This window comes from Hakea prostrata, chromosome 5 (genome assembly GCF_041222555.1).
Source record: "Hakea prostrata isolate BN-2017 chromosome 5, UWA_Hpros_2, whole genome shotgun sequence".
In the NCBI taxonomy this organism is placed as follows: Eukaryota; Viridiplantae; Streptophyta; class Magnoliopsida; order Proteales; family Proteaceae; genus Hakea; species Hakea prostrata.
Window position 1 is genome coordinate 47,759,300 of NC_142604.1, and position 13,734 is coordinate 47,773,033.

Here is a 13,734-nt window from a genome sequence, read left to right on the forward strand (position 1 = left end):
TCCCTTCATTAGGTGGTGCTTGAAGAACACTTGTTTTTCCCTTCATCAGGTGGTGCCAGGAGAAAATTGGCAACCTTAACGTACGTCGGAGGGGAAGTTATTGGTTTTGGAAAAGCATGGACTAGATCTCATCATTCGCCAGTTCGAGTTGGACAGCATGCTTGAAAACAACAGTGCAGAAAGCTATGATTTGGGAATTTCAGATTGTGGGGTAAAAATGTTCTGCTTGGTATTGAATCTAGGTTTGGATTAGGGTTTGGAACGAAGGGTCTTGGACGGATTTTTCCAATTGATCACTAGAAGAACATGATAAAGGAAGAATATGTATAAGGATATTTTAGTCATAAAGATTATAATTTGTCCTTAATTAATCTTATTGGATACTTTAGAAGTGACAGATGCAAAGTGTCCGTTTATTTGGACTAAAAGTGAAATAGATCAAACTTCAAGGGTCCGGATGAAAATTACCCAATAATAATTTATTAGACGATTTATTTTCCTATAGATATATAATACGTGTTTCAAAATCACATTAAATAGTTAAAATTTATTTATATAAGTCACATCAAAGTGATTATGTTACTTATAAACATTTTGACATGATGTTGGGACTTGGGACATGTCATATACACGAAATTAGTCCTACGGTAAATGGCCCCTTTTCTCTCAATTCTTTAGAATAATCTGCTTACACTTGAGAGTCGGAGGACACGATGAACGACGGACCTTGCGATCGCATGGGGCATAATCATCTGTTTCAGTCCGAAGATGTTTTGCTTCAAGTGCTATCGAAGCTTCCCGTGAAGACCCTCTTTCGATTCAAGTGCGTATGTAGACGATGGCGTGATATCATCTCTGATGATCCTCATTTGTCTGTACTTCACTATAAGCAATCCAAATGCAAACAACCCCTCCTCTTTTGCTCATCATATACAAAGCACTCAGATTCAGGGATTATTTGTCCTACTTTCCTAAAAACCCTCGATCGGGAAGGGGAAACAATCAGCGAATTTGAGTTCAAGTTTAAACTTAGTTGTGCTAAGGTGGTACCTACTCGTTTTGATCTTGTTTGCATTCAAGACGATACGATTGTTCATATCTGCAACCCTAGCACACATGAAATCATATCGTTGCCCCAACATGGTTTAGCCATTTGTTCCTCTTCTGTGGGTTTCGGTTATGTCCAATCCACTGATGAGTATAAAGTAGTGGGTTTGCTCAATCCTGACTATTTAAAGGTAGAAGATGGTTTCAGTATTGATCCTGCCTCTTTCACTACAAAATGCTATGTCTTTACTTTGGGAACAGAAAGCAGGGTCTCTAGTTCTTGCGCTTCTTCTTCTTCTTCTTGGGCTTGGAGAGAGGTGGTGGATTCTCCATACCATGTCAACTATTCAACTCCTCCAGCTTTTGCTAACGGAGCCATCCACTGGCTGGTCCTATATGATTCTCTAATGGACTATGAGGTCTTTGATGGGGATATGATTGACCCTAATAACACCATTGTTGCATTTGATGTTGAGAGTGAAGAATTTAGATTAGTCTCACATCCTGAAGGTTGTCCTGATCTCAAGGCCTTACAACTAGAGGATACGGATATCGAATGTCTTGATCTCCAATTGGTGGAATTGAGAGGATTTCTATCTCTTTCATGTGATAAAGGTTCTAAAATTGACATATGGATGTTCAAAGACTACTACTGCGAGAGTGGTAGTTTTTATGTCAGTGGTACATGGGTGAAAGAATATAGTATTGATCTCAATGTCTTGCCTAAAGAGTACCAAATGGGTTTCTATTGTACTCCTAGAGATGTGGACGACACAGAGGTTCTAATTGAGACACATATGAAAGGTTGGGGTTATTACCATCTCCAAAGCAAAAAGTTTGAGGGATTTATGCACAATACCGAAATGCCAAATCTACAGTTCAGTTTCTACACAGAGAGTTTGCGCTCTCTAAAACTATATAAGCAGGTACCATATTTACTTTTCTAATGCTTCTCTGTTTTTTCTTTAATTGAAGATCTTGCACTTAATATATAACAATTGAGAAACAAGCTTTTGCTGCATTTGATTTTACTGAATTAGGCATTGCATTAATCTCAAAATTGTCAATTCTTAGTTATCGTGTCCTACTTCAGATTTGGTTTCTTTATGGCTGATATCTTTCAAATGTTAAAGTCACCTTCTCCCCCACCTATTGAAGGGGAGTTATTACTTTGAAGCAAATATAGTTAAAGCAAAACACAACAAGAAACAGGCACAACAACAGTACTTACGGTGAGAGTCAAGACTATGGTGGTACTACACTACTACTTTTGAACGACATTACATGTAGCAATTCAGTGGCCTTTTCCCCTCTAAGGATGCTAGAAAAAAAAATGCCGTTATATATAGAACCATATGGGTTGTTACGAAAAACTCCACTATATATTATGATACCTGCACATTAATACAAAAGCATTGTAAAAACAAAAATAGTAACGTGCTTTATATGCATTTTTACACAAAAATGTCTACTGTATATTGTGATACCAGAACAGTCATACATAAACATTATTAAAGCAAATGCATTCAGGGGCTTTTCAGCATAATGATTGCTGCAGATCTCCTTCCAACGGCACTTATAGAAACACCTTAATATGGTTACATAATATAGTGGAATATTTGTAGTACTTGGGAACAAAAACCAGCATAGCACTATATAATGCCATTTTTTTTTTAATGAAATGCTGCTTAATATCCCTACCTAAATCTGACCCTATTCAGTTTTCACTCTGTTCCAAGCCTGTAAACCCATCTTCTCTCACCCATTTGTTCTTCCATGTGTGAACAAAGTGGCAAAAACTCCCACAGGTAAAATCTCTGCCACTGCATAATATTGGACTACTTGGCAACCTTCAGTTCAGATCTCTTCCTCTGTCTAAGTATCTCATTGCCATTCTCTCTCTCTCTCTCTCTCTACTTCAACATCCTTGGCCCTGCTCTGTTTGTATTGAGCTGCAGCCCCCTCCCCCAACTTCTTCTCTGTCCCCATCCCCAGTTGCTTATGTGTTGACCACCTAGTGGCTTCTCAAGGCACATTTCCAGGGCAGTTGAGTCAGCCCTGCTCCCATCTTTCTTTTGCTCTGTTCCTAGTTGATTCCACAAGTAAATTGGTTAGAAGCTTGGATTCCAAGGTTGTTAATGAAGAGGAACTGCACCCCTGACATGCAGAAAAGCTGTTACTAGCACTAGATCGAGCTTCAACCTATTCATCTATATGAAAGGGAAAACAAGGAAAGATTTCTTTGAGTGAACCAAACTCCCAGTATGCAAATGTTTTATCTGATAATAATCTTCCTTAATCCCACACATTGATTATCCCATGTATAATAACACCTATACAATGACTCTCTAAACTGGAGGATTAAGTTACCATTACAAACCAAATAACCAATTACCCACTCCCTACCAACAGTTTAGGAAAAACAACCTAATTATTTTTTCCCCTTAATATGCTCATAAGACTTATTCAACCCATTACAATTGCGGACCTTTCCACCCTATATTCTTGCTAGAATTAATCAACTGTTGCCACATCATCACTTGAGAGAGAAAACTCATAACATTCCCTCCCCTTTTATTTCACCCTTGTCCTCAAGGGTAGGGAAACATTTCCTATGTTCCTCCAAATTCTCCTAAGTAGCATCTGTTGGAGCCAATCCTTGCCAATGCACCAAAACTTCTTCCTTTTTCCTTCTAACTCTTCAATCTAACAAAGCTTGTGGCTGAATAATAACAATGTCTTCTTCCTTCTGGACATTCGGCAGCTCTACAAGCACTTGGATATTTTCTCCCGCCCTTCTCTTGAAACACGATATGTGAAACACAAGGTGGATCTTTGACCCCGTTGGCAATTGAAGCTTGTATGGCACTTGATTTGTCTGTTGGATGAATTCAAGTGGTCCATAGTAACGTGGCGATAACTTGAGATTTCTTTGAAGTGCCATTGAGATTTGTCGACAAGGTTGAAGACATAGGTAGACAAAATCTCCTACATGAAAACTTCTTTCCATGTGCTTTTGTCATACACTTTTTTCATGCGATTTTGCTCCACTTGAGCTGGTCTTGTATTTGTTTAAGAACTTGATCCCGCATATTGAGTTCTTTGTTGACCGATTCCACTTGAGTTGTGTCAGGGACACAAGACAAAAGCGGGGGTGGAGCACGACCATAAACTATTTCATAAGGTGTCTTTTGTTGTAGAATGCACACTAACAATATTCAGCCCAGGGAATCCAATGGATCCTTTCCTTTGGCTTATGACTAGTAAAACACTGCAAGTACATCTCCACCGTTCAATTTACCACCTCTATTTGATTGTCTGCGGATAATATGCTGATGAAAATTGAAACGGGTTCCTTGCAAATGGAATAATTCCTTCAAAAGTTGACTTTTGAAGACTGGATCTCTATCACAAACAATAGTTTGAGGCATTCCATATAATTTAAAAATTTGCTCAAACAATACTTAACCCACTGAGGTGGCCGAATATGGATGAGAAGAGGACAAAAGTGTGCAAATTTAGAAGGTCAATCTACCACGACAAATATGGTAGATTTTCCTTTAGAATTTGGCAATCCATTCATGAAATCCATTGGAATATCTATCCATACCTGGGTAGGAATGGGAAGTGGTTGGAGTAGGCTCACCGGAAAGGTATTTTCCCATTTATGTTGTGGACAAATGTCATATTGCTTGATGTGCTCCCTTATTTTTCTCCTCATTCCATTCTAATAGCAAATGGATTCTATCCATTGGAGGGATTTGAGATAGCCTTCATGGGTGCTAGCATGTAAAATGTAACTCCTCCACAAATATAGGAATTAATGGAGAATCTTCCAACAAATTGATTCTATTTTTAAAAAAATAGAACACCCTCTTTGTAACCCCACGGCCCAATTGCTCTCCCTCTTCTACACACTTCTTGATCTATTGCAATTTTGAATAGTCTGCACTTCCTCTTTAATTGGATCAAGCCATTATGGGATTGGGTTGGATATTGCAAAGTTCTCTCCGTTTTCTCCACGTCTAGATAATGCATCTGCAACCACATTTTCTCTTATTGTTTTATAGGATATTACAAAGTCGTATCCCATTAATTTGACTAACCATCTCCATTGGGTTGGTGTATTGATCTTTTGATCCCATTAATATTTTAAGCTTCTTGATTTGTCCACACACGATAAATTGTTGACCCAGTAAATAATGCCTCCAGCGTTGCACTATAAGAACTAGAGAAGCGTTTCTTTTTCACAAGTGGATGAAATAATTTTTTACCTTGCAAAGCATACTAAAGAAAGCTAATGACCGTCTTTCTTGCATCAAAACTCCTCGTATACCAACGCCGGATGCATCACACTCAATCTCAAAAGATTTAGAAAATTTGGGAGTGAAAACACTAGGGCTTGAGTCATCACTAGTTTGAGTTGTTAAAATGCTTCTTCAGAACTTGACTCACATTTGAACCTTCCTCTCTTTAGCATGTTGGTGAGAGTGGCTGCGATTTTACCGTAATTCTTGATGAATTTACAATAATACCTTGTCAATCCCAAAATGCCTCGCAATGCCTTTTTTAATTGTGGCTTGGGCCAGTTAGCATGATTGGTATTTTGTCTTGGTCCACCGCTCCTCCTCCTTTGCTGATAATTTGCTCCAAATATTTCACCTTCTATTTGCAAAAACTACATTTCGTTCCCTTCTTTGCATACAATTGGTGAGATCTTAAATTAGAAAGTACAATGCTAACATGGGATTTTCATTTTGTCCATTTTTGACATGGAAATGAACCATCCATTTCCTTATGGATGAGTGACACCATACGTCACATCAAAGGATTGAGGTTAGATTTAGAAGATAGAAGTTTTTTTGTTGTAATTTAATCTCAACCCTTTGATGTGACCTATGGACACATGCCATTCATTCATAAGGAAATGGATGGTCCATTTCCATGTCAGAAATGGGCAGGATAAAATTCCTGTTGATATGTTCTAAATTTTCTTCCAAGGTTTTACTGTAAATTAGGATATCATAAAAAAAAAATACTAATAAAAGCTTTTGAAGATATTTCTTAAAGATGGAGTTCATCAATGTTTGGAAAGTTGAAGGAGCGTTGGTCAACCCAAATGGCATTACCAAATATTCATAATGATCTTGATTTGTGCAAAAGGCTATCTTCTCAATATCTTGCAGGTGCATGCAGATTTGGTGATGCCTTGATCTCAAATCAAATTTGGTGAATAATCAGCTCTGTGTTACTCATCCAGCAATTCAGCAATCATAGGCATCAGAATTTGTCCTTTCACAGTTGATTTATTGAGTTCCTAATAATCTACGCATGTGGCCAAGACTTGTCATGTTTCTTTACTAGTAGAACTAGGGAAGAGTATGGACTAGTACTTGGACGAATAACACCTAACATCAATAGTTCTACCATCATTTTCTTGATCTCATTCTTCTGATAATGAGGGTACTGATAAGGCCTAGTTGAAACGGGCCCACTTCTCTCTTTCAGTGGAATCCGATGGTCATGAGCATGCTTTGGAGGAATCTCCTTGAAAGAACGTCCTCATGAGCGTGCAATAGTTGCTGGAATTTGGTGTTTGCAATATCAGGCGAATCATTTAAAAGAAGTAATGGATTTCGAAAGACACAACTCTTGAATGTCTCTCTCCCTTTTCCATCTCTTTTGCTTAGTTTTATTCATCTTGAAATTTGGATATTCAAGCGCGAGGAAGAATACCATGAATAGTTATTTTCTGAAGGTTTTAGGTCAAGGGGAATAGATTAATATCACAGTGGTCTAACGGTACTTCAAGAAATACACAACAACAACAACAACCTGTCCCAACTAAATGGGGTCGGCTACATGGATTCTTGCCCTCCAATCAATTCTGTTAGAGGCCATGTTAGATACAAGGCCTAAGCTATACATATCATTTTTCACCACTTCTCCTAAGGTTATCTTAGGTCTACCCCTAGCTCTTATAGTTCCTTCAATATGGATTATATCACTTCTCCGTACAGGAGCATTTATAGGTCTCCGTTGAACGTGGCCGTGTCACCTAAAACGACTTTCTCTAAGTTTATCACTTATGGGAGCAACTCCCAGACCAACTCTAATATGATTGTTTCTTATCTTATTCATCTTAGTTTTGCCACTCATCCATCTTAGCATCCTCATTTCTGTTACATTGAGTTTATCTATATGATTCTTTTTAATAGCCCAACACTTTGCACCGTACATCATAGATGGTCAAACAACGGTCCTATAAAATTTTCCTTTAAGCTTTAATGAAATACGCCGATCACATAAGACCCCGGACACACCTCTCCACTTCATCCACCCTATTTTAATTCTTTGGGAAACCTCATCTTCTAAATCACCTCTTTTACTTATGATTGAACCTAGGTACCTAAAACAATCACTCTGAGGAATCTCTTTATCGTCAAGTATCACCACCTCATCATCTGCCCGATCATGACTAAAGTTACAACCTAAATATTCTGTTTTCGATCTACTAAGTTTAAAGCCTTTTGATTCCAAAGCTACTCTCCATGATTCTAATTTGGTATTAATTCCCACTTGGGTCTCATCAATCAACACAATATCATCCGCAAAAAGCATACACCAGGGGACCTCATCTTGAATGGCTTTGGTTAATTTATCCATTACCAGTGCAAATAGATATGGGCTTAAAGTTGACCATTGATATGGTACTTCAGGAAATACAAAATAACAAATGGTGAGCTACAGAAAATACTAACAGAACAGACTCGCTTATTACTGCATATGAATGTTTCCTGTTATCCCCATGGTTTTTGCAGGTTGGGTTGATGTTGGCACCAAGTAGTGTTTGTATACTAAATTGTATGATTTTGTGATATTTCAAGTATCTCTTTCAGCCAAATGGCTAAACACTTCTGTTCTGTTTGTCATGCTGTGTGAGTTTATTGGTTTGATCTGTTTGAAGCACTGAACTGTTGTGATCACTCGTAGTTGGCAGAAACAAAAGATCTGTTGGCAGAGAAATTAGAAGATATAGAGGCACTGTCTGCTGAACTGGAAGATCTAAGAGCAGCCTGCGCAGAAAGGGGGGAAGATATGAAAGCAACCCTCGCAAGAGTAGAAGACATGAGAGCCCAACTAGCCTTTCTAACCCAAAAAATCTTAGGTGGTACCTTGAAAGGTCCAGTTCGTTTATGCAGGTTAGAAAATTATATACTGATAAAATAAAACTGATTATATCTATATACACACACTGATTTTGCTCATCCATTTATTTGATCAGGGGATAATTGACACCACTGCATAAGCTGGTCTATGTTTGGTTATCTATTTATACATGTAAGTAAAGTTTCAGGGCCTTGCATCTGTATTTAAAATGTTTAGTTAGTTGATTATTAGTTCACCAATTATGTTGACTTTCAGTTTTATTTTTATTGTGAGATCCTTGCAGATCACCCAGTAAAAAGTTAGAATTTGAGTCAGAATCAAGGGGCTCTCAAGAGATATGCTGTTATTGGTTTGTTTAATTAAGAGAGTATCTAGAAGTATTTATGCAGTACTAGAACCAAGATTTTAATGGATTTAAGCTCTGAAGAGTATAGATTTGAGTTTGTATTTTTTTATTATTGATTGAAATTAATTTTTGTGGTGGTTAGGGATTTCAGTGGAATGGATCCTATCGTTATTTCACACTTGGACAGTTGGATAGGTCGACTGTTACTGAAATTGATGTTTGGTGGATGTTGGGACATTACTACTCAAATGAAAGAAAGTGGATTGTAATTCCTTTTATAGAAATTAATGAGGTATATCTTATGTCTTTTCAACCCAAGATTGTGTGGGGTGAATGAAGCAGGTTATAGAGTCACATAAAGTTTCAGATTATTTATTTTGGGAATTGGTAGCTTTATATAAGGAGGGGAAATAACTATTTTATACATGTAGAGTTTCACCCTTAATTCAAAGGAGATTTGAACTCTTAACATCATATAAGGTATTAATCTTTGTCAGTTAAGTTAATCCCTTGAAATTTAGAGTTTTAGATTTTAGAGAATTGATCTTGAACCAGTGAAACTGGCAGGAGATCGATTACAACTATTAAATGTTGTAAAATGCGTTCAGGTGTCCCTGGGAAATTTATTGCCCCTCTACTTTTTCTCCTTATTTGATGAATCAATGATTAATGCTGAAATCCTGCATGTACCATTGTTATTTAACTTGGAAGTGCACAATAAAATCTTTGAGAGCTGTGGAGGAAGATGGGGTATGCCACAAATGAATTGTTGGATGGTATTTGATGTGTCAGTTTGAATCTTTATGTTGGGTCCGGCCCATTTAAACATTGTGGGGCCCATGGTTTTAAACATTGTGGGAATCAAAAGCCCTAGGGTTTTTGCTCACTCTCTCTCCTGTTTCTGCATGTTTTTCATTTTCTCTGGCAAATCTGATGGTAAAACATTGTCGGAATGAGCTGAAATTTGAAGGAAATGGTCGTGGCACTTAGCTCTTTATATCCAACGGTCAAAATATCATTCTACCATAGTTCATGGGAAGCCTCTCTGGTGACTTTTTTCCATTCTCTCTGATTTCCATTTCTTTGATGATGTGGTTATAATTTTATGTTCCTCTAGTGTTATCTAGAGATGAAATGTTGATTGTATACTCATTGTTGTTATCTTGATGATAATGGAAGTTTGAATGGACTCCGATAACAGTTCCGTGGTTTTTCCTTACAGCTTTTTTCATGTTAAAAATTTATGTGTGACTATTGTGGTTTATTTGTTGAATGCTTGATCGATTATTGTTATATTTCTTGCTTTAATTTAGATTAGCATATTGTTTGGCCTCCCATCACTTTATACAAAAAACGTTTTTGTTTACCTCCATTGTGTGAGAGTTGGTAACGTGAGTGCTAAATTATTATCATCATAAATTGGACTTAGCTCCCACTCAGCCCTTGATAATGGAGTATTTATTCTTAGTGTGCAGCCCTTTTTTTGATAGTCAACATTTCCCAAATTCCCCTCCATTCATGGACCTATCTTGCACAAAGGCTAGTCTATGAAAACCATTAGATATTGGTATAGCCTTAATCTAATGAGATCAATAAGAAATAACTCAAAAGTTCTCTGCAGATCTAGCTTGGCTTCTACTAGGGTTTTCTGGGCAACTTTATATGTTGGTAAGTGTAATGGACATTCTTTGAGACTAAAAGTGTGGATGGATGATCTTACTGAAAAAAAAAGTAGTGTGAATGGATGATGGAATCGATGGGTCTAAGTTGGTCTCAAACAGAGTAGGTTAAGCTAGGTGTCTAGAATCTAGATTACGTTTTTGTCGTAGGGGAGAACAATGTGTGCCCCTGAGACTTCTTCACAACCCAATAGTTATTAGGCTCCCTTGTAAATATTGAAAAGAAAATTAAAAATAAAATTCTAGTGGCAAGTCTGACCCTTATTATATGGTTCAAAAGCGTTAGGGGAGCATATTGTTCTTCAGTGAAGGGGAGTTGATTCAAACTTGTTAGCATGTGCACACATATACACACACAAAAGAAATAAAGAAAGAAAACAAATAAACAAACAGACAACAACAACTTCGCAGGACGATGTATAGGTATCTTCAGGAGGCAATGTGTTGGAGATTCTGAGATAAAAGGGCAAAGCTGGGATTGAATGGAGGGTTTATGATGGGATAAATGCTCAACAAAACTAGATGGATGGTTTAAATATAAAAAGTTTCTTGATTTTTAGGTTAATAATTTAGGGTTTCTAACAGTCATCTCAAAAACCAGAATTGGGGTTTTTCAGATTCAGGTGAATTTGTAATGAAGGTTAGGAACATGTATATGAATTTTGAGGGGGTTTTTGGTGGTTCAATCCTTAGACCTAAACCAGATGGACATTGATATATGGAGTATGGACATGCTCAAGTGGAACATAGGGATCGAATTTGGAGTGAACTTACACATTTGGGTTACTATTGTAAGGTCTCATTTTATGATGATTTTTAATGAAATTTTCAGTAATGAGGAGAAATTTGGGGGGAAGGGAGGTATGTTTAGATAGGGCTTTGTAAACCTAGAGTTCCTGAATCTTTATCGTAGCATTCAAGCCTATAGATTTGCAATGGTAGAATCCAACCATACCCCTATAGAGATCACATTGTATCCGGGCAAAAGGAGACCAGTGAGGTTCCATTATGAAACTAAATGCGAAGACCACCATGATCAAAGAAATCAAATTATTGGGGGTTGGACTGCTCCTAGGATGGGATCCGTTTTTTATTAGCTTCATCAAAAAATTAAAAATTGCACAAAAACCTGGAGACTTGTAGCAAGGAAACTTTCAAGGATGCCTCAATGGAAATCAGTAGACTATCCCATTTGTTGGAGATATGTCAACATAAAACCCCCCTCTATTAGTTTTGCCAGGAAGGCTTAAAACTAAATATTCAACTGGAACAAAGAATATTAGCGGAGGAGAAATTTTGGTGTTAAAGATTCAGTGTGCTTTGGCTTAAAGAGGGGGATAGAAACACCCACTTTTTCCATGTCCACAGCCCACTTTTCCATGTATCCACAACCCAGAAGAGACAAAGTTTAACAAACTTACACCATTCATAGATAGAAGGAAAATAGTAGATATCTACAATCTACATCAAATATGTCCCAGAAAATTGAAAAATAAAACAACAATAGATCTCATCAAGACAGAAGAGATGTGCTTGACTTGTCTAAGATAGTAGAAATCTTACTAGCTAGTATGGCTCATGTTGAACTAACAATATTGCATTCAAATTAGTAGAGCAATTAGCTATTTTTACCAATAAATCACATGATTTTCCAAAAGTGCCAACAACTCAATATTTCTCTCATCACACAATAACCTCAAATGGAGCGTATGCACAAGCATGAGCAGGTGTCCCCATCCCATAAAAACTTACTGGAATTGGTCTAAGAGTATCTTTCCACGATCATCTGTGGATTGTAATAGTTGTTTGAAATTATCAAGATCCAAAACACCATTGTCACAACATTTGAGTGCGAGAGAGACATGGTTACAGACAAAACCGGCGGCACTGGTGACCTATACAGGCATGCCACTAGATCGGTGGATCTGGGTGGAGGTTCTTACCTGTTTCTTCCATTGGATTCCACCCCAAAAAAACAAAATAATGGCTACCTAAAAACTTTGAAAGATGAGATATGAAACGGTAAGAATGATAAAGAAGAGAGCCCAAAGGAACATTTTTTGGTAAACAGCACTTCATTTAAACTAAACAAAGTACAAACACACATGCATGAGAACACAAGGTTCAAAACGAACCAAGGAGCGGCAAAAGACCAAACTGTCGTACATGCAAGAGACAGGGTCAGCCAGGGTAAGGGTTGGGTCAAGCCCAAAGTGGATCGCAGCCACAAAACCCCAGAACAAGAACACCAAAACAACACAACACCCCAAAGGGGGACAACACAACCCACATAGGGGGACAAAGTACACGCCTCAAAGGCGGAGTCAAAACTCCTACAATTACAGCGATGGTAGCAGCGAAAGTGTGGAGAAGGTTCAAAACCTCCAATCCAACGATGCCGAAAGGCGACCGGTCAAGCTCGACGCGAAGAACTTGGACCCCGACTTGGAGTGAGCGGTGTGCACACGAGAAAAGCCGAACCAAAGGAGCGCATGAAAAAAAAAAAGAAAATAAAATAAAACAAAAAAAACAAAAACAAAGCACCGCAACCCACGGATCAAGGGGAAACCCTAGATCCGGTATTAATGGAGAAAGAGCAACGGAGGCGGGAAATAGGGAGGCGGAGACGGAAAGAGGACGGAAAAGAGAAAGAGATGAAACGAGAAAACGGGAGAGAGAAAACGGGAGAGAGAAACGGGGGAGAGACGCCGGAGAGAGAAAACGGGAGAGAGAAACGAGAGAGGGCGAGAGAGAGAAGAGAAAACGAGAGAAGGCGGGAAGCAAAGATGAGAGAAACAGAGAGGGTGGGAGAGAGAACGAGACGCCGGGAGAGAGAAAACGGGAGAGAGAAACAGAGAGGGCGAGAGAGAGAAGAGAGAAACAGAGAGGGCGGGGAAACAAAGATGAGAGGAGGTAGGGAGGAGCGGGGAGCGAGAGAACGGACGGAGATGGAGTAGGGAGGGAAGAAGATGGGAGAGGGGAGCAGGGAGGAGGGAGAAGGAGCAGGAAGATGGGACGGAGAAGAAGCAGGGAGGGAAGAAGATCGGAGAGGGGAGCAGGGGAGGCGGAGAGCCGCAGCGATAAGGCTCTCCGCCTCAAAAGGGGAAAAGCCGGATTTTTCTCTAGGAGAAAGCTTTCTCCTAAGAACAGCCCAAAGGAACATGGCGCTTGTAGAATCATCGATGGAATTAACGGTTTATTGTGTGGGATCTTTCATTCTTCTCCTTACTTGGCGTTCGATGCAAGGGTATAACTACATTGGGGCCGAGGTCCCCTTATTTTTAAAAAAATTTCAATTAGTTTCCTTAGGCTGTGTTTGGTTCTGTAATTCTCTGGAATTGGCTTCAGGATGATGTTTCTTCAGAATCATGATTTTGTGGAATTAGGTTATGTAGGATCATATTCATTTTAAAAAAACTGTTTGGTTACCTTGATTTTGAGAGTGGATTCAACCTGAATCACTTGAAAAACTGTTTTGTTACTTAAAAATAT

General features: G+C 38.4%; 1 protein-coding gene across 2 annotated transcripts; it reads left to right on the forward strand.

Moving 5' to 3' along the window:
* The first annotated feature begins 659 nt into the window (after positions 1-659).
* On the forward strand, positions 660-9,311 carry LOC149016236 (F-box/kelch-repeat protein At3g23880-like). Of its 2 annotated transcripts, none has more exons than XM_089157362.1 (4): positions 660-1,973; positions 8,041-8,249; positions 8,333-8,388; positions 8,501-9,311. In XM_089157362.1, exons 1-3 carry the CDS (start codon positions 714-716, stop codon positions 8,337-8,339), a joined length of 1,476 nt encoding a protein of 491 aa, XP_089013488.1. In that variant the 5' UTR covers positions 660-713; the 3' UTR covers positions 8,340-8,388; positions 8,501-9,311. The 2 variants fall into 2 exon arrangements, with proteins under 2 accessions (XP_089013488.1, XP_089013489.1); XM_089157363.1 differs by having other exon boundaries at positions 8,706-9,311.
* Positions 9,312-13,734: the final 4,423 nt, after the last annotated feature.